The sequence below is a fragment of the Macrobrachium rosenbergii genome, chromosome 6 (assembly GCF_040412425.1).
Source record: "Macrobrachium rosenbergii isolate ZJJX-2024 chromosome 6, ASM4041242v1, whole genome shotgun sequence".
NCBI classification, from domain to species: domain Eukaryota; kingdom Metazoa; phylum Arthropoda; class Malacostraca; order Decapoda; family Palaemonidae; genus Macrobrachium; species Macrobrachium rosenbergii.
Genome location: NC_089746.1, coordinates 42,621,512 through 42,646,511, shown reverse-complemented (window position 1 = coordinate 42,646,511; position 25,000 = coordinate 42,621,512). Strand labels below are relative to the sequence as shown.

General features: G+C 37.5%; 1 protein-coding gene and 1 long non-coding RNA gene across 16 annotated transcripts in view; both read right to left on the bottom strand.

Annotated features, from left to right (window-relative positions):
* LOC136839477 (cyclin-dependent kinase 17-like) overlaps window positions 1-25,000 on the bottom strand; it is a 304,654-nt gene that overhangs the window by 82,151 nt on the left and 197,503 nt on the right. The window contains exon 1 of one of the 14 annotated variants that reach the window (XM_067105575.1): window positions 19,746-20,121. The exons of the other annotated variants lie outside the window; for them this stretch is intronic. Within the exon in view, the coding sequence (XP_066961676.1) occupies window positions 19,746-19,884 (139 nt within the window). The 5' untranslated portion in view covers window positions 19,885-20,121. Of the gene's footprint in view, window positions 1-19,745; window positions 20,122-25,000 lie in introns of those variants that run through there. 14 annotated transcript variants of the gene reach the window in all.
* The window catches only part of LOC136839480 (uncharacterized), an 83,111-nt gene continuing 79,806 nt past the window's right edge, over window positions 21,696-25,000 (bottom strand). For both annotated transcript variants that reach the window (XR_010853350.1, XR_010853351.1), the window contains exon 3: window positions 21,696-22,266. This is a non-coding gene — a long non-coding RNA (uncharacterized lncRNA). The remainder of the gene's footprint in view (window positions 22,267-25,000) is intronic.

Here is a 25,000-nt window from a genome sequence, read left to right as displayed (position 1 = left end):
TGATGATGATGATAAGTTATTACTACAACAGCAATTCGTTCATGATATGGACGCAATAATCACAGGGACAAAAATGACGATAATATGAGATCCACTATAGAAACAACAACAACAATTACAACAAACAACATCAATCGAGAGCAGCAGAAAAAATCAGCAACAAAAACGAATACAAGATAACAACCACAGGGTAAATACAACAGCACTGACCGTCACAAGATGTGGGAGCCCCAGGCCAATATAGCCTTGTTGCTCGCAAAGCCTTTACAGACCGATAAGGAGAGAGAGAGAGAGAGAGAGAGAGAGAGAGAGAGAGAGAGAGAGAGAGAGAGAGAGAGAGAGAGAGAGAGAGACAATATTTACTTAAAAGATCGACGACGACGACGAAGGTTTCGGGGAGAGAGAGAGAGAGAGAGAGAGACTTTACTCCCACAACGTAGAGAAAAAACTATACCCCACCTAGAGAGAGAGAGAGAGAGAGAGAGAGAGAGAGAGAGAGAGAATCAAATCTATGCCTAAAATTTTATTCTCCGATTTGAAGTCAAAATACATTTGGTATTAAACGAGAGAGAGAGAGAAACTATATTTCAACATAGAGAGAGAGAGAGAGAGAGAGAGAGAGAGAGAGAGAGAGAGAGAGAGAGAGAGAGAGAGAGAGAAAACTGTATTCCACCAACAGAGAGAGAGAGAGAGAGAGAGAGAGAGAGAGAGAGAGAGAGAGAGAGAGAGAGAGAGAGAGAGAGAGAGAGAGAATCAAATTTGTGCATAAAACTTAACTCTAGATTTTAACACAAAATACATATGGAATTTAACGAGAGAGAGAGAGAGAGAGAGAGAGAGAGAGAGAGAGAGAGAGAGAGAGAGAGAGAGGAGAGAGCGGCATGAAGACACAGGGGGTGAATTACTGGCGCAGGAGAAGGCGAAAGGGAAGGAAACTTTTACTCACGCTCGATTTATGAGTTTGAGTTTCGTATATTCTCGACCACCACGACCAGTGTATGCGTGTATGAGGGAGATAAGGAGGATAAAAGGGAGAAGATGGAGGGGAAAGAGAGAGAGAGAGACACATACATACACACCATCCGCATGCCATTGTGTATGTATGTAAGTATGCATTAGGGGGAAAGAAAAATACATACACATAACCACCCACACCATCTACATGCTAAGTGTGTGTGTGTGTGTGTAAAGAGAGAGAGAGAGAGAGAGAGAGAGAGAGAGAGAGAGAGAGAGAGAGAGAGAGAGAGAGAGAGAGACAAACCTACCTGTCTTCAAAAAAGCAGATCTCAACAGAATTAAACCTCAGTAACAAGGACATTGGGTAAACACAAACCTCCGACAAGGCACCTTTATTCACACCGGAACCTCTCCCAAAACCTAATCAATTCTTGCCAGTCAAAGGCCCCCCCCCTTTTTTTTTAGTAAATTTTTCGTAAAAATACACATATACATTTTGGCGTCAGACTGCTCACGTACAAAACAAATACATAACTTCGTATGATGTAACCACTAGAATCTTTAGCAAGAGATCCTCACTGTCAGGATTAAATATTTGATATCTAATTAATTTAATCTACTTAAGACGTGCTTTGACTTTATTAACACATACAGGAAGAATTCTATTATTATTATTATTATTATTATTATTATTATAATGCCCCTTTCAGTAAAAAAAATGACAAGAATATTAAAGCGCAAATGAGAAAAAAAAAATTATAAACCTCAAACACACACAACACATCTTGTTTTTCTGGAGCGAAATTATTTTCCTCTCCCTCAACAAATTCGCTTCCACACTGTGAAAAAAGGCTTGTATTCCCCGGCCCTTCGCCCCCGCCCCGGCCCTCCATCGGCGCCTTTTTATGCCGTTATGAGAATTGTGCAATTTTCTCATTTTCTCATTTCGATTGCTTTTCTCCATGCTGACGTGAGTCACGTTTTCCCAAGCTTGCAAAATTCCTTTTCATTCTTTACGAAGATAGCATAAGAATATAATCTGTAGTGGGATGCCACGCTGTCAGTAAATGGTGAATGAAATCGAATTACGTGCATTTATTTAATTTTCCTATTCCTCTTTTTTTTTTTTTTTTTTTTTTTTTTAGAGGAGATGGAAGCAAGTGATGGTAGTGTTAACCTTCTTAGGTTTTCAGCAGTGCTTTTGGGATGGGGGTGCTACCCGGCCCCCTCCAACGCCTTTTCTTGATCCAAACCCACGCTGGCACTTACTCACACATGTAAAGGTCTACTGGTCGAAGGCAGGCCCCAGCCTAATTCTTTATCACCTACCCATGCCACCCATTAACACACACTGGTACTTATTCACATAGGTTATATATAAGTCTACTGGTCGAAGGTAGGGCCGACCTAATTCCCCATCACTTACCTATGACATCCATAAACGCGCGCGCACGCACACACACTATTTTAAGCGATATTCTGAAAAAACTTAACCTGGCTTGACCAGTGGTAACGACTTTTGCCCAGTACAAGAATCTGCGGCCTTGGCTTCTATCGTATGCCTTCGGTATATGAAATTAATCTTACTACCACCAACCACATGCTGAAAACCACTACAACACGGGACGTTTTCAACGGAAAAAAAATGTAATTAGCCATGGGGGAAGCAATGATTAGGAATGCAAATGTGCATGCATACGTTACTGAAAGTGAAAGCGAATGTGTACGCATACGTTACTGAAAATGAAAGCGAATGTGTACGCATACGTTACTGAAAATGAAAGCGAATGTGTATGCATACGTTACTGAAAATGAAAGCGAATGTGTATGCATACGTTACTGAAAGTGAAAGCGAATGTGTACTCATACGTAACTGAAAATGAAAGCGAATGTGTATGCATACGTTACTGAAAATGAAAGTATGCGTGTATACGTTACTGATAAAGAACAAAAAAGTGTATGTATACGTTACTGGAAATGAAAGCGAATGTATATGCATGTATACGTTACTGAAAAAGTAAGCGAATGAGCATGCACACGTTACTGATAAAGACTGCAAAAGTGTATGCATACTGATTAAGAAGCAAATATGTATGCATGTATGTATACGATACTGAAAAAGAAAACGAATGTATATGCATACGTTACTAATAAGGACCGCAAAAGTGCATGCATATGTTACTGAAAAAGAAAGCAAATTTGTACGCATTTATATGTTACTGATGAAGAAATCGAATGAGTAATGTATATGTTACTTGCAAATATCTATCCATGCGTAAGTTACTGAAACAGAGAGGGAATGTGTATGCACCCATACGAAGCTATCACCTCCTGAAGGCCATAATGCATACAAGCATCGGCAAACGGAAGAAATACAAAACGATTACAAAATAATAAAAGAAAACTTGCCAAGATAATTCCAGTCCTGGAAATAATTCGTCCAAGGGTAAAAAGCCATGAATTATTATGATTCCTACTCCTCCTTCTGCTCCTACACACTCCTCCATTAACGACACTTAGCAAGAGACTACTGACAGGAGAGGAGAGAGAGAGAGAGAGAGAGAGAGAGAGAGAGAGAGAGAGAGAGAGAGAGAGAGAGAGAGAGAGAGAGCTGCTGGAGTAAGGTGAGGTTCGGGATGATGTCAATCGGATGACTTCAATTGGATGCTCTTCGGAAGACGTTGCTGTTGCTTGGCTTGGCTTGGCTCCCCCCCTCCCTCTCATCACTTAGGGGGTATGTGAAGGGGTGAGGAGAAGGTGGGGGGAAGGGTTCCTCTTCTCTCCATCTCCTTCGCCAAATTCCGTGACTTCATTCGAAGTCATCGATGTCAACGTGACTTTAAATGCTAATGAACGTTACTTGCAATTCTGGTCGGCGTTTCGCTATATCGCACGTGTGTGAACTTTTCTGTATAAGCCTACATACATTCTGTACATAAATACATATATACACATATATGTATATATATACATACATACATATGAACAAATGATTACAGTCATGGATAATAATAATAATATAATAATAATAATGATAATGATAATAATAATAATAATAATAATAATAATAATAATAATAATAATAATAATAATAATGAAAGAGCAGATGTGGTAAGGTAGAAACCAGCAGTTCTGAAGAGTGGGACACTAAGGCAATAAACATACGAGGGGATTGTAGAGTCACCTTACTTTATAATAAAATGACTTTGTTGGCTGAGAAAATAAGAGAAAATGAGGATACTATTGAAGGAGATTCTTCTCTGTTCACTAGACATGGAGTAAGGATGGCTGGAACGCCCAGAAGCAAACAGGGCTATTGTGAGGTTCAAAAGTGTGACTAAGCGGTTTGGTCATGCTAAGAAATCTGGATAATGTGTTGGAAAAAGAGTATATGATTCGGGGGGGAAGGAAACCAGGACGCTTGGATGTATGAATTAGTAAAACTGATGAACAAAATGGCCTTCACAAATACATAAAGAGAGTTTGCAAGACAGAAACACAGGGAATAGTATATTAAGAAGGGGTACATGACAGCTTTGATTCAAATGTACAGGAAAATCTTGTCTTCTACAACAACGAAAACAACTGCAGGAATAATAACAACACAGCCTTGATTCAAGTGCACAGAAATATCTTGTTGTCTTCTACAATAACAAAAACAACTACATTAATAAATAATAATAATAATAATAATAATAATAATAATAATAATAATAATAATAATAATAATAATAATCCCCAAGAAACCAGATCTACCTCTGCCAAGACTGAGAGATCAATTCCATTTCTCCAACTTGAAGAAAAATGGTGAAAAAAAAAAAATCAAAAGAAAAGACAGGAAGTTGCGCTCTCTCTCACACGCGTGCGTACACAATTCCCGTTCTCTAAGTCCTCGTGTGTGTGTGTGTGTGTGTGTGTGTGTGTGTGTATTCTTTTCGCCGAGTTCTGAGTCTTCTTTCCGAATGGGTCATTGTCGGTGAGAAATGATCGAGAAGGACCAGATAAATGAGGTGCTTCTCGCTGCCTCCTGGCGACAAAATGGCGCAGAAGATCCTTTCAGCGAGACGATATATGACACACACACACACACAGAAGCCCTTCACAGAATTAATTTCAATAACTAATTACAAACACTTAGTGCGTGTTTTCTGATATGTGTACGAGAGAGAGAGAGAGAGAGAGAGAGAGAGAGAGAGAGAGAGAGAGAGAGAGAGAGAGAGAGAGAGAGAGATTGCTTAACATAATACAGACTTCATTATGGTTACAACCGAGAGAATTTTCCAACCGCGTTATAACCAACGAACAAAATAAAAAATATATCAACGACGGGTCTCTCTCTCTCTCTCTCTGAAGAGATAGCACTGCTGACATAAAGGATATGATTAAGTGAAGTCTCCTCTCACTAAAGAGGTTTCTCAAAGTGGGCAGCAAGGTGAAATTGAACTTGGAACAATTTGCATAAAATACATCAAATGAATAACGCGTACAGTATGAAGAAAACGCAATGTTTATTATTATTATTATTATTATTAAGAAAATTAACCGTATTCGTGTGGAACAATCCCACAAGGGCCATAACTTGAAAGTCATGCTTCCAAAGAATATGGCGTTCATTAGAAGAAAGTAACAGGATGTAAAGGGAAATACAGAAAGAAGAGATCAGGTTTTAGAAGAGAAAAAAATAATGAACAAATTAATAAATAGATGAAAGAGTAAGTGAATTATTAAAATACAGGGAGAATTGTTTTAGGGCAGCAATGCACTGCAAATTCCAAAGTGGTTGGGGAAAAATGTCTACATACTTAAAAATTCTATTTGTGTTCAATGATATGAACAAATGGGTCTACCAGAATAGGCATTTCACGAAAAGGGAGAACACGAAAAGGATACAAGAAATGGATACAAAAAAGATACAACAGACACAAGAAAAGGATACATAAAAGATACAAGTAAAAATACGAAAGGGATACAAGCAAATATGAAAAAGATACACGAAAAGGATACAAGACATACAATAAAAGATACAAAAAAGTTTCAAGAAATACAATAAGATACAAAAAAAAAGATACAAGAAAAGGATACAAGGTCCACTCGAGCAACATCCGAAGCCAAAGGCAGAACTTTCGGGTAATTTCTATCACGCTCAATTGTCACTCAAATTTCAATCATGTACTCTCTATCTCTCACTCTCATGACGTCAATCGTTTATTTAAGTGTGTTGGGATTATTTTTAGAGGTTTATACAGTTATATGGTTAACAGAAATTCTCTCTCTCTCTCTCTCTCTCTCTCTCTATATATATATATATATATATATATATATATATATATATATATATATATATATATATATATATATATATATATATATATATATATATATATATATAGGCTATATGACACACACATGCGCTTACATACACAAAACATATACAGATTTCTACAGGTGGTGATAATACATTCTCTCTCTCTTTTCTCTCTCAGAGAGACACGCACGCACATACATATACATATAACATTTGCGGTCGCCTTCTGTAATTATACTTAATGAAACTATATAAATTCTCTCTCTCTCTCTCTTTCTCTCAAAGAAAAACATATGTTCAGTAACACACATATGATACTTAAAGAAAATATATTAATTCTCTCTCTCTCTCAATAAAAAAAGTTTGTTCATACACATACATATAACACTTGTGGTCGCCCTTTATAGATGTACTTAATTTAAAAGTATCAATTCTCTCTCTCCCTCTCTCTCAATTACACACAGACATACACACAACAACTGCCTGACCTACTAGGCACAAAAGTTTTTCCAAATAAAATATTTCTATACATAGCGAACGCTCCTTTGAAAATGCAACTTACAAAGGGGGCCTCTTTTTCCCTCTAACGAATCTAATGAAATGTTCCCAAAAGCGTCCCCGACTCGTGAGTCAGCGCCAACAAAGGAAACATTTAATAACAAAAAATAAAACTCGAACAATGGGAAAAATTTATCGATATTGTTTCGCTAGTCCCAGAACAACAACAGATGAGAGGCTTTCATGCATGCTCATTTCACTCCATTGAGAGAGAGAGAGAGAGAGAGAGAGAGAGAGAGAGAGAGAGAGAGAGAGAGAGAGAGAGAGAGAGAGAGAGAGAGAGCCATTTAAGTGACAGGGACAAGAAGAAGGCGAAGAATTCCAGTTTACAGATGAGAAACGGTCAAACATTCAACCAATACGGTTGAATCTGAAGTTCACAATATCCTCAGGTCGAGTCAAACACATCACAATCTCTCTCTCTCTCTCTCTCTCTCTCTCTCTCTCTCTCTCTCTCTCTCTCCTTCTCTTCCACAGGTCGATAGATCAACACATTGCTCTTAACTGGCCGTGGCTGCTGAGAGAGAAAGATGAAATGAATGGGGGTCCAATCACTGAATAGCGTAGAGCCGCCTCTTAAAAGATAGAAGTCAGTAAATGTCAATACCTCCATACAACAGAGACATTTCGTAACAGCCGGACCAAGAAAAACCAACAAAGAAAATATATTTCCCGACAGAGTAATAATATTTCTTATATTTTAAATGCAATGTACAGTACATGTGTGTGTGTGTGTGTCTCACAAACAGTCTACGGGAAATGAACTCCGCGTTCAACTAATGTGAGAGAGAGAGAGAGAATGTCACACCGCCAGTTCTACCAAGAAAAGGCTGGAAATTACCAGGTGCAAAAAAAAGGCCTAACAATAAAAGATGTCCACAAAAGTTCTTCAGAGAGAGAGAGAGAGAGAGAGAGAGAGAGAGAGAGAGAGAGAGAGAGAGAGAGAGAGAGAGAGAGAGAGAGAGAGAATATTTTACAAACACCTTGGAAAGGACCGGAGACCTTAGTTAAGTATCTGAGTATCTAAATAATCTACCATTAATATACTGCTCTTTGTAAAGTAATCAGTTTACGAGAATGAGTGACGGCTTATTCCAAGGCTGCACGCGCGTGCAAGTCAAAACGTCCAAGGACCCCCAATATTTCCAAATCGATCTATTGGTCATTCAAGTTTTGAAGCCCAAAAGGGTAAGAGTATAAGAAGATCAGGGAGCCGATCTTTAGAAGCATCTCAAAAGCAAGCACTTTCAGTATAAACTTTTCTGCCTATCCTACTCCTTTTTTCTTATTTTCCCTCTCCACACACACACACACACACAAGTCGAGTCGCCGATGCCTCTTTGCGAGAGATAACATCATCGAAAAGGGCCCCTTCTTTTTCAGATGCTCCCGCAATCCGATAGTCAATATCTTTTAAACTCCTTGGTGAAAGAGAGAGAGAACAAAAGCTAAAGCTGTCTACAGCGCTCTCTCTCTCTCTGCAGGTTTAAAAGCTCTTGTATTCAACTAAGTCAAATGTAAAATGTAGTTTTCAAAGGTAATCAAAATTACAGTTTTGCATCTCTATCTATCTCTGCGTAGGTTTAAAAGCTCTCGTATTCAATTGAGCCAAAAAATGTAAAATGTAAACCACTCAAAGGTAATGACTCTCTCTCTCTCTCTCTCTCTCTCTCTCTCTCTCTCTCTCTCTCTCTCTCTCTCTCTCTCTCCAGGTTTAAAAGCTCTGGTATTCAATTGAGTCAAAATTGTAAAATGCAATCTTTTTAAAGGTAATGACAATTGCAGTTTTGCCTCTCCTCTCTCTCTCTCTCTCTCTCTCTCTCTCTCTCTCTCTCTCTCTCTCTCTCTCTCTCTCTCTCTGCAGGTTTAAAAGCTCTTGTATTCAATTGAGTCAAAATTGTAAAATGTAATCTTTTTACAGGTAATGACAATTGCAGTTTTGCCTCTCTCTTTCTCTCTCTCTCTCCAAGTTTAAAAACTCTCGTATTCAATTGAGCCAAAAATGTAAAATGTAAACCCCTCAAAGGTAATGACTCTCTCTCTCTGTGCAGGTTTAAAAGCTCTTGTATTCAACTGAGTCAAAATTGTAAAATGTAATCTTTTCAAACGTAATGACAATTGCAGTTTTGCCTCTCTCTCTCTCTCTCTCTCTCTGTGCAGGTTTAAGCTCTTGTATTCAAGTAAGCCAAGTGTAAAATTTTCAAACGTAATGACAACTGCAGTTTTGCCTCTCTCTCTCTCTGCAGGTTTAAAAGCTCTTGCATTCAAGTAAGTCAAATGTAAAATTTTCAAAGGTAATAACAACTGCCGTTTTGCATCTCTCTCTCTCTCTCTCTCTTTAAGTTTAAAAGTTCTTGTATTCAATTGAGCCAAAAATGTAAAAGTAATGACAATTGCATTTTTACATATCTCACTCTCTCTCTCTCTCTCTCTGGGCCGATACCAACTTTCCCGTTTTAGAGCCAGATTAAAATCAGTCTCTTTGTTATTATCGAATGCCAGTGAAAAAGTCAGAAATACATTGCTAAACCCACCCACAACAGCATATATAAATACATCCGTTTGCGTCAGTGATAAATATAGTAGGTTTTGTTCAGAGATGATACAAAAGTGAATTTGAGACGTATTAAAAAGCAATAAATAGCCTTTTTAAGCCATTTCTTAATTTATTTGTATTCAAATAATGAACAAGAGTCAAAAAATGAACAAGAGTCAAAATAAACGAAAAGGCAAATGACGAAAAAATAAAAAAATAATTTAAATGACTTTTTTGTAATAACTTCCTAATTTAATGATACTAAAGATTCACTTATGTTTATTTTTTCTAAGTCTATGGCTAATAAATTAAAGGTTTAGTCCTGCCGTCTTCCAGTCCCAGGAAGATACGAAGACCGAGAAATCCCTCCTATAGTTCGTAATTCATCGTCCAGAGGTCCACATCAAGCCTCTTATCGCCTTCAAATTCTTACAACTAGCTTACTACTGGCCATAGCAGCAGAGGAGCCTTTTGTATCTACGAAGTGCAATGCAGAATTATTCGTCAGTGTATGTTATGAGGGCTGATGCGCTGATGTGTTGCTCATGAGATTTTCGTATAAATCTATGATGTTTAGCGTTTGCCTGACGCTCAGGATTTCAAGCGGAAAACTGTTAATTAAAATTCTTTAAATATATATATATATATATATATATATATATATATATATATATATATATATATATATATATATATATATACATTATATATATATATATATAGAATCCAATAGCCATAAGATACAATCAAATTTCAATGAGGCTACAATATATATATCTACAGTATAATATATATATATATATATATAATAATAAGTAATCAATAGATGCCCAATGTACCCCATAAAATCCAATACGAAACACTAACGTAAATCAGCGTCTACAGTATAATAATGTAACGAATCGGAGAGAGAGAGAGAGAGAGAGAGAGAGAGAGAGAGAGAGAGAGAGAGAGAGAGAGAGAGAGAGGCGAGGAGTGACCTCCATCACCTAATTCCGAGGGCGATTAAGGCTCGCTTATCGGCGAAGGAAGCCTCATAAAATTCATAACAGCTTATCGTCGCCTCGTAGAGAGAGATAAGATAGAAAACCCACCTGACACGACGTAATTATCGATCAGCTCTCTGATTCCACGGGCGACCCGGAGGACGAAGGAATAGGAAATAAGGAAGGGTGGGGGCGGGGAATATTATTAATGGCGTTAATCATTAAAGAGAGGCGAAGCACCGTTGGGCTACCGTGTGTGTGTGTGTATACACATATATAGTATAAATACACACATACATACGTACATACATACATACATATATATAAATATATGTATGTATATATGTATATATATATGCAATAAGCTACAAATGTCCTTTAATATCTAATTCACTCTACGTCGGAAATAATATATTTCCATATATGTTAACGAAATTATCAACTAAAAAAATTCCCCTACGGGTAACGTATAAGAAAATGTATTATTTCCAGGTAGAGTGAATTGGATATTAAAGGACAATTGTAGCTTAATGCCTGTATATGAATCACGGCGATGTGATAAATTCATTCATATATATATATATATATATATATATATATATATATATATATATATATATATATATATATATAGAGAGAGAGAGAGAGAGAGAGAGAGAGAGAGAGAGAGAGAGAGAGAGAGAGAGAGAAAGAGAGAGAGAGAGAGAGCTGCAGGAATTTGAGAGGACCCTGCTGACTGTTCACCTTTCACCCCTAAAGGTCTCACCCCCTTGTTACGGAACTGACTTAAAAAAACAAAATAAATAAAAAAGGCCTCTGCAATCAAACGAGCCGACTCGTAATTCGTAGCCCCAAGGCCTCTGAATGATAAGGCGTGAAAGGTATTTACTGAGAAATACCGAGAAAGATAGAAAGATCAATGTCACTGGTGGCGATAAAAGCACAGAATTTCAAGGATAAACCCTATTATTATTTTAAAAATACTCATAGTAGCACGAGTCTTAAAATGGAGAAGCAAATCCACAGTTATGTCAGTTATGTATATGTACATATTTATCTTTAAATATATGTACATATTCATAACTGTGGATTTGCTTCTCCATTATTATTATTATCATTATTATTATTACTATTATTATATTATTACTGTGTAATAGCAATCTACAGTTATAAAGTAATGAGGAACACCGCTCAAGTGTTCGAAACTCTTTGCTTTTGAATTTTACGCAGTACTACAATTAACTTGATAATTGTGGATTTTTATCACACAAATTGTTTTTCACGAGACTGTGAATTTCTTAGCATTATCACGGGATGATAATAACTACCTGTATGTCTTCCCAGGATAAAGGAATAATGATGACTTACTGGATGTCTCCCTAGGATAAAGGGATTATAATACATAAGTTTATGTCTTCCTAGGATAGAGGGATAATAATAACTAATTATGTATCTTTCTAAGATATGGGAATAACTAACTGCGTGTCTTCCTAGGATAAAGGATTCAAAACTAATTGCATGTCTTCCTAAACTGAAGGAATAATAACTAACTGTATGTCTTCCTAGGGCAAAAGGAATAACTAATTGCATGTCTTCCTAGGAAGAAGAAATAATAACTAATTGTATGTCTTCCTAGGATCAAGGGATGAAAATAACTAATTGTACGTCTTCCTAGGATTAAAGGATAATAATAACTAATTGTACGTCTTCCTAGGATGAAAGGATAATAATAACTAATTGTATGTCTTCCTAGAATAAAGAACTAATTGTATGTCTTCCTACGATGAAGGGGTAATAATAGCTAATAGTATGTCTTTCAACGATAAAGAACTAATTGTATGTCTTCCTAGGATAAAGGGCTAATGATAACAAACTTTATGTCTTCCTAGGATAAAGAACTAATTGCGTGTCTTCCTAGGATAAAGGACTAATAATAACTAATTGCATGTCTTCCTGGGATAAAGAACTAATTGTATGCCTTCCTAGGATACAGAGATAATATCTAATTGTGTTTTCCTGGGATAAAGGAATAATAACCAATTCTATGTCTTCCTAGGATAAAGGGATAATAACTAATTCTGTCTTCCTAGGATAAAGGAAAAATAACAATTAATTATTAGACGATTTCATGACGCCTCCAATATGGTGAATGGCATAAGAAGCCAAAGGTGACGTCATAATCCTTCAGATTGAATTAATAGTTCATTACAAATGGCCAGGCTGGTTTCATAATTTCTTTTAGCCTAATGACGTAATTAAAGGATTATTTAGGCAAATGTTAAATTTTCATTCGATTGAGATCGATCAATGGCGTTCAACTTTTAAATTCCTATGATTAATTAAATAAAAATATTTCAATAATAAAAATAAAAGTCACTGATGTGAGGCTTTCAGGTAGGTGTGTTTTTAAGAGGCATGTCTGTCTCTCTCTCTCTCTCTCTCTCTCTCTCTCTCTCTCTCTCTCTCTCTCTCTCTCTCTCTTGATTAGTCATCATGCACAAGCCCTAGTGTTTCTCAGAAATATTAATAATAAAATTAAGGAGATATACACTTATTTAAATCAGCATATTGTGCAACCGGAACTTCCTTTGAAAGGCAGATATCTTGAGGCCGTAAGGTCAATAACTGTACGGTATTTCCACAATTTACAAGAGCGCCGACAGTCAGCTGATAACAACCTATTCTCTGAGAGAGAGAGAGAGAGAGAGAGAGAGAGAGAGAGAGAGAGAGAGAGAGAGAGAGAGAGAGAGAGAGTTTAAGGTTAATAACTGTAAGGTTATTTCCACAATACACAAGAGCGCCGATAGTCAGCTGATAACGACCTATATTCTCAGAGAGAGAGAGAGAGAGAGAGAGAGAGAGAGAGAGAGAGAGAGAGAGAGAGAGAGAGAGAGAGAGAGAGAGGTGAAAAAGGGACATTTTTCAATATATTACGTGTACCACACCTTATCACTTACTAACTAGCACCTTTTTGGGTACCATATTTCCTACAATGTACGAATCATTATCTTGAACATCTAGTGATTTGACTTAGATTCAAACTCAGACGATGAATGACATATTTATCGGTAATAATAATAATAATAATAATAATAATAATAATAAAATAATAATAATAATAATAATAATAATAATAATAATAATAATTTGAAAATCGACCATGGGTGACATGTAGATAATTCAATAAAACACGAGTTTTGTTTTCATGCCTTTTTTTTTTTTTCTCTCCAAAGCTTGAATTCAAGTATTTTCCTAGTGCATGCTGGTGTTAGGTGCATAAAACTGGCGGAGGAGGAGGAGGAAGAGGAGGAGGAGGAGGTACAGGTTGGGTCTTTGTGTGGTCATCTCCTCCCACTCCTCTTCATCCTTCCCCCCCTCACTCCCCAGGTCTGTCAGTTTAAAACCTGACAAACCAGATATGCAATAGTGAGGATCACCTCTCTCTCTCTCTCTCTCTCTCTCTCTCTCTCTCTCTCTCTCTCTCTCTCTCTCTCTCTCCCGTCTCGCATTTCGCCTTTGTTCCTTGGTTTCTCTTCAATGACTCTCAAGCATTCTTGACATATTTCCAACACGGATCAAACGGAGAGAAGATCGTGAATAAGACTTCGGGATCGTCTCTCTTTTTGAATGGGATTTCCTGCTCATGAAATGGATCGTTTCGATAACTGTGGACAGTAGTAATAATAAAAATAATAATTATTTGACTGCCATCAACCTCAGTAATAATAATAATAATAATAAACAACCCCTGACAACAATCATCCAATGGACAATTATAATAATAGCAATATATTTCAATATATAATTACATTTATTGTGAATTTCTTCAACAACAACAACAACAATAATAATAATAATAATAATAATAATAATAATAATAATAATAATGATAATAATCCTTTTACAATAACCATCCAATGGACAATGATGATAATCGCAGAAATGGCACTAAATACATGACTGTCATAATATAATAATAATAATAATAATAATAATAATAATAATAATTATTATTATTATTATTATTAAACCTATGACATCCATCCAATGGACAGTGATAATAATAGCAATAAATTAATGAGTTTCATGTTAGTTACTTTTCTATTTTATATCCACCAACGAAGGCCGTTTCCTTGCGCCGTACCCGTGGGGAAAAAAAAAAGGCAAAAAGGAAAAAAGAATAAATTAAAAAAAGCTCAAACTTTTAGCATTGCAATGAACTCCAACAAAAGCACAGCGACCCACCCTACTGAACCTCACCTCATCGTGGAACAAACAAAAACAGGGACTTTCTCCAGAAAGACTTTGCAGAAGCAGAAAGAAGCAACCACGAACCTGATAAACATGTTGAAATATAAAGTCCCGATTGCCCGGCGACCCCTCCCCTCGACCCCGGGTGGCCAGAGGGACCGAGGGCGTTGTTGTCCTCCTCCTCCTCCTCCTTTTATTCGCCTCCACTTCCTCCTCTTACTTCTCCTCATACTTCCTCTTACTTCTCCTCCACTTGCTCCTCTTACTTCTCCCCCACTTCCCCCTCTTACTTCTCCTCCACTTCCTTCTCCTCCCTCTCCTCCCCTCCCTCCTCCTTCCTTCTCTTGCCTCTTACTTCTCCTTCACCTCCTCCTTTCTTCTCTTGCCTCTTACTTCTCCTCCACCTCCTCCTTTCTTCTCTTGCCTCTTCTTACTTCTCCTCCACCTCCTAATTTCTTCTCTTGCCTCTTCTCCTCCATCTCCTTTTCTTCTCTTGCCTCTTACTTCTCCTCCACCTCCTCCTTTCTTCTCTTGCCTCTTACTTCGCCTCCACCTCCTCCTTTCTTCTCTTGCCTCTTACTTCGCCTCCACCTCCTCCTTTCTTCTCTTGCCTCTTACTTCGCCTCCACCTCCTCCTTTCTTCTCTTGCCTCTTACTTCTCCTCCACCTCCTCCTTTCTTCTCTTGCCTCTCACTTCTCCACCTCCTCCTTTCTTCTCTTGCCTCTTACTTCGCCTCAACCTCCTCCTTTCTTCTCTTGCCTCTTACTTCTCCTCCACCTCCTCCTTTCTTCTCTTGCCTCTTACTTCTCCTCCACCTCCTCCTTTCTTCTCTTGCCTCTTACTTCTCCTCCACCTCCTCCTTTCTTCTCTTGCCTCTTACTTCTCCTCCACCTCCTCCTTTCTTCTCTTGCCTCTTACTTCTCCTCCACATCCTCCTTTCTTCTCTTGCCTCTTACTTCTCCTCCACCTCCTCCTTTCTTCTCTTGCCTCTTACTTCTCCTCCACCTCCTCCTTTCTTCTCTTGCCTCTTATTTCTCCTCCACCTCCTCCTTTCTTCTCTTGCCTCTTACTTCTCCTTCAACTCCTCCTTCCTTCGCTTGCCTCTTACTTCTCCTCCTCCTTTTATTTCTCCTCCCCTTCCTCCTCCTCCTTCCTTCTCCTCCACCTCCTCCTTTCTTCTCTTGCCTCTTACTTCTCCACCTCCTCCTTTCTTATCTTGCCTCTTACTTCTCCTTCAACTCCTCCTTCCTTCGCTTGCCTCTTACTTCTCCTCCTCCTCCACTTCCCCCTCATCTCCCTCATCTTCCTCCTCCTTCTCCTCTTGGATTTAAAAAGGATCCAAGGATCCTAAAATAGTGAATGTACTTGAACAAGCGTCAGTAATAAAGAGATCTATACACGAACGTCTGTACTTGCATGAACGTGATGATAGGATATATTAATAAATCATTAAATATGTGTATTCTGGGCATATATTTACGAGGGACATATAACCACATCGGCAAGTAAACCTCACGGGTACACATACCATTGCGACATTTTGAATGTCAAAATTACATTCCAAGCATACTACACCTACAAACAGGAGCGTTACACAGGCTACACAAACACAAGTATAACTTCTCCAATACACGAACATAAGAGAACAGCGTCAGTAACCTAGATATTGTGACGCCATTTCAGTAGTCAAAAATCAATTAATCAATCACGCGCATAGGGGAGATTTCAACCCAACGGCAAAAATCAACCGGAGAATTCTTCCTCCAATGAAAACTCGATGCATAAACACACACATACATACATATATATATATATATATATATATATATATATATATATATATATATATATATATATATATATATATATATATACACATATACTATATATATATATATATATATATATATATATATATATAATATATATATATATATATATATATATATATATATATATATATATATATATATATATATATATATATATATAATTATAAACAAGTCATGACAGACTTCCCCATCATAACCCACTAGACAAAACAGGCACCTATGGACGAGCGGGAATTCCACTTGATGCATACCTCAGGATTTAGGAAATGGAGAAAAAAAGAAATCCTATCATTAATGAGCCTGAATAGGGATTTTGAAGAACACGTGGCTGCGTATAATAAGATTATGTAAAAGTGGAGAAATGATTAATAAAAAGATTATGGAAAAGAAGAGAAATAATTAATGATAAGATTATGGCAAAGAAGATAAATGAATAATAATAGTATGGAAAAGAAGATAAATGATTAATAAGATTACGGAAAAGAAGAGAAGTGATTAATAATAAGATCATAGAAAAGAAGATTAATATTAATATTATGGAAAAGAAGAAAAGAAAGAAGAAGATTATGGAAAAGAAGAGAAGTGAATAATATTATGGAAAAGAAGAGAAGTATTAATAGTAACACTATGGAAAAGAAGAGAAATGATTAATAATAAGCTTATGGAATAGAAGAGAAATGATTAATAATGAAAAGAGAAATAATAAGAATATGGAAAAGAATAGAAGTGATTATATATATATATATATATATATATATATATATATATATATATATATATATATATATATATTAAATACATTCTAATAAGACTCACCAACCATAAATGAATGCAGGCACACAAACTGTATCCTTACCTGAAAGAAAAAGAAAAGTTCTATTAGAAATTGCAAATTACAAGGACAGATGACAGTTTCTTACAAGACATATAATCAAAAAAGTATACTTCCACTTCAAATTGATGACAATAACATCAGAACAACTCATATTATTACCTATAAAAGACCTAAATAAATGACTGATTTATTTGGCGTCTCTCATGTATTACAATATCTTTTGTCTCATATTGCAAAAAAGAATTCTTTTCTTTGGACAATAATAATAATAATAATAATAATAATAATAATAATAATAATAATAATAATAATAATAACAATAATAATAATAATAATAATAATAATAGTAATAATAATCCCACATTTATGGACAACAAAAAAGAACAAAAGGATAAAATCAATGTACATTATAAAACATAACCCTGCACTGATACACAGCTAATATTGATCACAAAATACATCTCAAAAGCGGAACTCACGCTTACCCGAGACCACACCAGAATATTTCATAAGTAGTACAGTAGTAATAGCCGAAATAGTAGCAGTAGCATTTATATTACGTCATATATTCATATTATTACCGTTATGACTAGTGAAAACTGCATGTTGGCGTGACAAACTTAAATAAAGAAAATAGTTGAAAACCCAATTTCCACAGAGGAGATTTCACACGAAATCGCAAGAATAAAGACGTGAACTAAATAAAGGAGGAATCAGAATGTATAAATGAAAGGAGGACTGGAATATAGAATTTAGGCCAAAGGCCAAGCGCTGGGAACTATGAGGTCATGCAGCGCTGAAAGGGAAATTAACTGTAAGGTGGTTTGAAAGATGTAAAATATTGTTAGGAGAGGGTGGAAAGTCAGATGGAAGAAAAAGAATAAGAACAGAGGTACAGCAATAAGAATGAAAGGGGTTGCAGCCAAGGGACGAAGGGACGCTGCAAGAAACCAGTAGTGCCTATAGTGCACCACGTGAGATGAACTGACGGCACTATCCCCCTACGGGGAGAAAGGAGGATGGTGAACAAGTAATCTAAGAAAAAATAAATGAGAACAAGGACAGCGTATACATAAGAAGAAAAATAATCTCAAACAATTACAACTTTGAACGTCCACGCCAGCGTATGAACCGCTGTCATACGACGCGCACGAAATGTTATTCTGAAATGTTATTCAGAACCTCTGCATAAAAAAAATAACTAAACATGCAAATAGCAACCCCGCTAACTCCGATGAGGAATGCACTACTCAACAGCGTTCTGATATCCCGGCTTGAATACAGCGCGGAGAATAATAATTCATATTATGCAAATCTGATTATTTTCTTTTTACACGCCATTCCAACGCCGCCTACGTTGCATGCATAGGCAACATTCAGAGCTTGGTAGCACGAGAGGAGGAGGAGGAGGAGGAGGAGGAGGAGGAGGAGGAGGAGGAGGAGGAGGAGGAGGAGGAGGAGGAGGAGGAGGAGGAGGAGGAGGAGGAGGAGGAGATTTATTTTTTCTTCCCATTTCAGACGACAGCCAGTGAAAAAAAGGCTTCGAAATATTCAACCGTGCCTTAAAGAATAGAGAGAGAGAGAGAGAGAGAGAGAGAGAGAGAGAGAGAGAGAGAGAGAGAGAGAGAGAGAGAGAGAGGTATCGTTCGACTCAGGGATATAAATAAATGATTTTATAAATCAATGGAAACGCTAAGATTCTAAAAGAAAGGTTTATGAAAGAAGCCAGAAAACATTTAGTTAACAACGTCTACTTCTCGGTGCAGGTATAAAACCACAAACAACAAAAACAGTAACAATAATACACAACAATACCAACAGAAAAACAAAACAAAAAGACGATAAGCACAACAACAAGAAGTATAGCCGCAACCTTTGCCCGTCTTTGAACATGAATGGAAAAGTTGGGAAAATAAAATATATAAAATAAAATAAAAACTGATTATTACATCAATGAAACCCACGATACAGGATTCATTGATGCCTGTACATTTTTATTTGTTAATTTATCTCTTTTCTAATAACTGATCTGCTCTTTCTATATTTCCCATTACCATCTGTTACTTCTTCGAATGAACACCAGAATTTTATTTGGAAGATTGAATTTCATGTCAGTGGCCTCAATGGTGGGCTTGTTCCATATGAATGGCGTTCATCTTATGAATAATAATAATAATAATAATAATAATAATAATAATAATAATAATAATCATCATCATCATCATCATCATCATCATCATCATCACCACCTTTGGAAGTTTGAATTTCAAGTAGGTTTGTTCCATATGAATAGGGGTTAATCTTCTGGATAATAATAATAATAATAAAATAATAATAATAATAATAATAATAATCATCATCATCATCATCATCTCTGGAGGTTTGAATTTCAAGTCATTGGCGCCTCGTGGTAGGCTTGTTCCATATGAACAGGATTCATCTACTGATCACAATAATAATAATAATAATAATAATAATACTCACCTAGCTGGAGGGACTTGGAAGTTTTGAGGACGGAATTCACCGAAGTCTTCCGCCTTCGATCGCCGATGTGACTGAACCACGAGCCGATCTTGGCCGTGCCGGAGGTGAAGGAACTGAACGTGGAGCTCTTGTGAAGCATCTTGAATTAAATATATGTATATTTCTTTTAATTTACTTATTTAATTATTTATTTATTTACTTGTTTATTTATGGAATCTACAGATGTACAAAATGCGTCCTTTCAACACCGAAATTACGTCCGTTTTATTTTCAGACTGTTTCCCTCGAGATGTACACAAAAAGGTTTACGACCCTCTGGAGAATAGCCTCGAGTTTGAACGCACTTATCCTGTTATTTGCTTCTTTATTTATTTTATTTTTAATTTCGAAGGACACAACCAGCAACCAGCAGCAGCAGCAGCTTCTCGAGGAGTGGATCTGACGCGACGGGAACGTCCCTTCGATCAAAGGACGCTACACACCCGAGGAAGAACAAAACGGGAGGACGAGTTCAATCGAGACTTCTATGGCGACACCTCCATCTCGACGAAAAAGAAAAACTTCTTCGATTACTATCACGTTGATGCTACTGGTGTAGATTTCGAGTGGATGACTATATTAATGTGATCATAAACGCGGAACCAGGAGAGAGAGAGAGAGAGAGAATGTGAAGAGAGAGCGACTCGGGGACGTGTTTCTTCGTGTTCCTTCGCAGAATCGAAATGGGTAGTGGGCCGACTCTTCTTTGTTCTCGGGGAGGCGAGGATGGTGATGAAAGGCATATATATATCTCTATATTTGTGTCTACAGCTATATCTGTGTATACAATCTTAAATGATACTATTCTTCTGATTCGCTCGTACGAAGGAAGGAGATACAAAAGAGAGACGGGGAGTGTCGTCGACGTCAACTCTTCATCACGACTGACGAGAGGGACCGGGAGAATAATTAGGCAGACAAACAGACAGACGGGGGCCACCTTTCACGACCTCATCATTGTTAAGGCGCGCAAGCACTCCAAGCGAGGGCTTTCGCCATCATCAGTTCTGGACATCATAATAACTCGGCCATGACGAGGGAATGCAGGGGTATCACCACCACAGGGGTCACATAAGAAGAAAACTGACCAAATAGCTTCGACTCAGCAGGGTCTTCTCCTCCAAGGGCAAGCAATTTCAAGAAATGGAATCCTTTCTCGAGTGGCAGTTCCTCTAGGAGTTCTTCTTAAGTCACAGCAGCTACGAGAGGATTTTGTGAGATGAGAGAGAGAATACGTGGGGGGCGACGACGAGCGCTTGTCAAAAACTATCCGTCGAGTAATTCACATTCAATTCTTTGCACTCCACTGGGGGTACAAAATTAGCACTGAACAGAAAAAGTTCTTTCCTTCAGAAAAACTTAGATAAATACACAGATTATTCCTTTGGCATACGTCTCGAATATTTCACAACTACTTAGTCCCTGACTAAGACACACAAAAACTACCACAGCAGGCCGAGAGGAGGGAGGGATGGATGGAGGGAGGAGGTCCTTCCTTCTTAATAATCTTTCCGGAGGGCCACGTAGCCGACTGAGGAGGAGAAGGGAAGGCTGCGATCTACGCACACCGACTGTGAAACGGCGTGTAGAAGAAGAAGCCAGATACTCTGACGAGAGCTGGAGGAAGAGGAAGAGGAAGAGGCGCTGAGGGAGGGAGGGAGGGAGGGGGGAATGTACTGCGATAACAGCGGCTTCTGATAAAAGGAGACAAAGTCGAAGAGTACTATTTTATCACCTGTTCCTTCCTCCAATAATCGGATTCTCCCTCTGCCTTCTTTTTTCTTTCCTGGTTCTATCCCCCACCTGTTAATGCTCCTTATCAGAGAATGTACTACCGGGTAAGGAAAACTGGGAGAGAGGGGAGGAAGGTCTGTCTACTTAGGGACCGGTAGTAGTCTGATGGGAGACAAGACAGGTGACTTCGTTAGAAGGGAGAGGGTTGTTATGTGATCGGCTATATAATAAGAGGGAGCGGCGACCCCTCGTTATGCAGCTCTAAAAAATAAAGGGGGGGGGCTGTGATAACCTCGGGATAATGATCTTTAGAGATCTTCTGACGCCGATTCTGATCGAGGAGGTTTATAGAATGAGGTTTGGTCTTTGATACTTAATTCTAATCAAGGATTATTTTTTTATCTATTTATTTTGGGACGGGGTTGGATGGATGGTCGGGTTGACTAGTTTCAAACATAGCACACTCGTTATTTCGTTATTTCGTTTTCGCCTCGACACACACACACACACTACAAAGCGGCAACGACAGCAGCTGGAGGGCAGGTGCCTGTGGCTGCTGCTACTACTGCTGCTGCTGGCTGTAGGGCGGACGACCAGGACACCGAAGGAGAGGACGTCGTTGAAGCGATACGTCGGGTGAGAAGGATGCTGCTTCTGCTGATGTTCCTGCTCAGGCTTGGGTCAGTGCTCCTTGAGATCCTTCTTCTCACAGACATCCTTAGAGCCAGCGCATTCCTCCGAAGGACACCTACGAAGGTGGGGGGAGAGAGAGAGAGAAAAACACACGCCACGTTAAAAATATACACTCAACGGGAGTTAAAAATCTAGAGACTCGGTCTTTTTCATCATCCAACGTGGCGATCCTCGATAGCCCTCATGCACAGGGAGCTTAATGACCACAGAGCTTAAGAAAAAGTAATAAATAAAACCTGTAGTATATACAATTAAAAGATGATGAGAAGTTCCACGTTCGCCTAACACGCAGCAGAAGGTATCGAATGATGTAAAAAATACCGTAGAAAGAAAATGCTTGCGAGGCATTACGGTAAAAAATACACTTCGGAATAAAGACATCACCTTCGTACGCTTTCTTTATCACAACTATCTTCAGTCTTTGAAAAAAAAATAATAAATAAAGTGCTCTCTGTAGGATACGGTAAAATACCTAATTCCCAAAATGTTTCGTATATTTCTTGGAAAAATCGTATTGAGATTATAAACAAAAAACAAAAATAAGTTTTAAATAAATAAATGAGAAACATTCCAATAAGTGAAAGTTACGTGTGAATTCCAATATCGAGATTTAGAATAACCAGAGACTGTACCCTACAGGAGAAAGGAATGAAGGGGGGGGGGCCTGTGTCCCTAAAGAAGAATGAATTTCCCCTCCAGGGAACCCCTTCAACTATTTCCCCTAACCCTGAAAAGACGTCGTTATTATTGCCACTAAAGCGCGTCATTTGCATAAACGCATTTCCGTGTATTAATTTGCAACCATTACCAGCGGGGGGCGCTAGAATTTCTCTTCTCTCTCTCTCTCTCTCTCTCTCTCTCTCTCTCTCTCTCTCTCTCTCTCTCTCTCTCACTATTCTTCGTCAGCTAAAACACCGGTCTCATATCTCCTCCAAGTTTCCCAATCAGACCAGACTCTCTCTCTCTCTCTACTTTATTGGCAAATGTATCTTACAAGAAAGCTCTCTCTCTCTCGTTTCAACTGAAGAGTGGGAATCAAAAGGAATATACGGGGCTGATTAATACGGAAGGATAATTAATCTACAATTATATGCGATCAGGACAATAAAGGGAGGGAGCTATGAAAATGGGCTCCATAATATCAGAGAGAGAGAGAGAGAGAGAGAGAGAGAGAGAGAGAGAGAGAGAGAGAGAGAGAGAATTTCTATTACTCTAATTTCACAACGCTACTGATTTAGTTCCAAGAAAAATAAGCATTCACCATCACCATCATCTTCAAATAAAATTAAAGCTCCAGTTAAAATATTTTGTTTTTGTTTGCTGGTACCTACTGAAGAAATAATTATCAAATAATTATATCAGTGGTACGACCTCGATCCCTTTCCCTGTCCCAGTTTTATTGACGAGAGTAATTCTAATCAAAGGCGATATAGCAAGACGAGTCCAATCACTTTTAATAACTTGGCCTGTCGTCACAACAACAAAAACAACATCAATAGCTGACAAAGATTTCAAACAAAGGTTAGGATAGCCCGTAGGGAATGTAGAAGCTTTTATCAATCACAAATAGAATAACAGTATTATTATTATTATTATTATTATTATTATTATTATTCAGAATACGAACCCTATTCGTATGGAACAAGTCCACCGTGGAGGCCACTAACTTGAGATTCAAGCTTCCAAAGAATATTAAGGTGTTCATTGGAAAGAAGTAACAGAAGGGAACAGGAAATACAGAAAGAAGAGATCAGTTATTAGAAAAGAAAAAAATAAATTTCTAAATCAATATATAAACAGACAGAAATATAAGTGAATGATTAAAATACAAGGATAATAATAATATTAATAATAATAATAATAATAATAATAATAATAATAATAATAATAATAATACCTCTGATCGTCACAACAACAGAAACCCGCAAAAATTTAGCAAAAGTCCCATCAAACTCAAAGTATAAAAGAAAATAAAAGTTAATTTATAGTGCAGAGAACTTCGCCCTTAAGACAAAGGTACACAAGTGCCACCAATCTTTTGGCACTCCGTGACATGAAAAAGCTTTGCCACGAACAACACAGAATATAACTCTCTCACCGCGCACGCTTGCACACTCACTCACAAACACAAAAGATAGAGAAGGAGGAGGAGGAGGAGGAGGAGGAGGAGGAGGAGGAGGAGGAGGAGGAGGAGGAGGAGGAGGAGGAGGAGGAGGAGTAAAGGGGAAAAGAATGGCTAGTAGACAGGAACATGCCCACTCTACCGAAAAAAGAATAAAAACTAAAATTGACAACACGACATCGCGTCAGTTTGTTAGACAACAAAGGTAGTTGAGTGATGACCAATGATATACAACAGTTTGAGCTGAATATTAGCACAGAATAGAGTAAAAGAGCAGAAACAACGTTTTGTGAGAGAGAGAGAGAGAGAGAGAGAGAGAGAGAGAGAGAGAGAGAGAGAGAGAGAGAGAGAGAGCCCTCAAATATTTCTAAACCCATAACCCTCTCCCACTTGTGTAGGATCATACCTAAACTGAATAGTTTAGAAGTGTACTTATTACACACATATATATATATACTGTATATATACATATATATATATATATACATATAAATGGATATAATTGGTGTATATATACACCAATTATATATATATATATATATATATATATATATATATATATATATATATATATGTTTTTATAATGTAAATATATATAATGAAGAAAGTAACGTTTCATGTACAGTCATAGGAAGTGAAGACCGAAGAAAGTAACATTTCATGTACA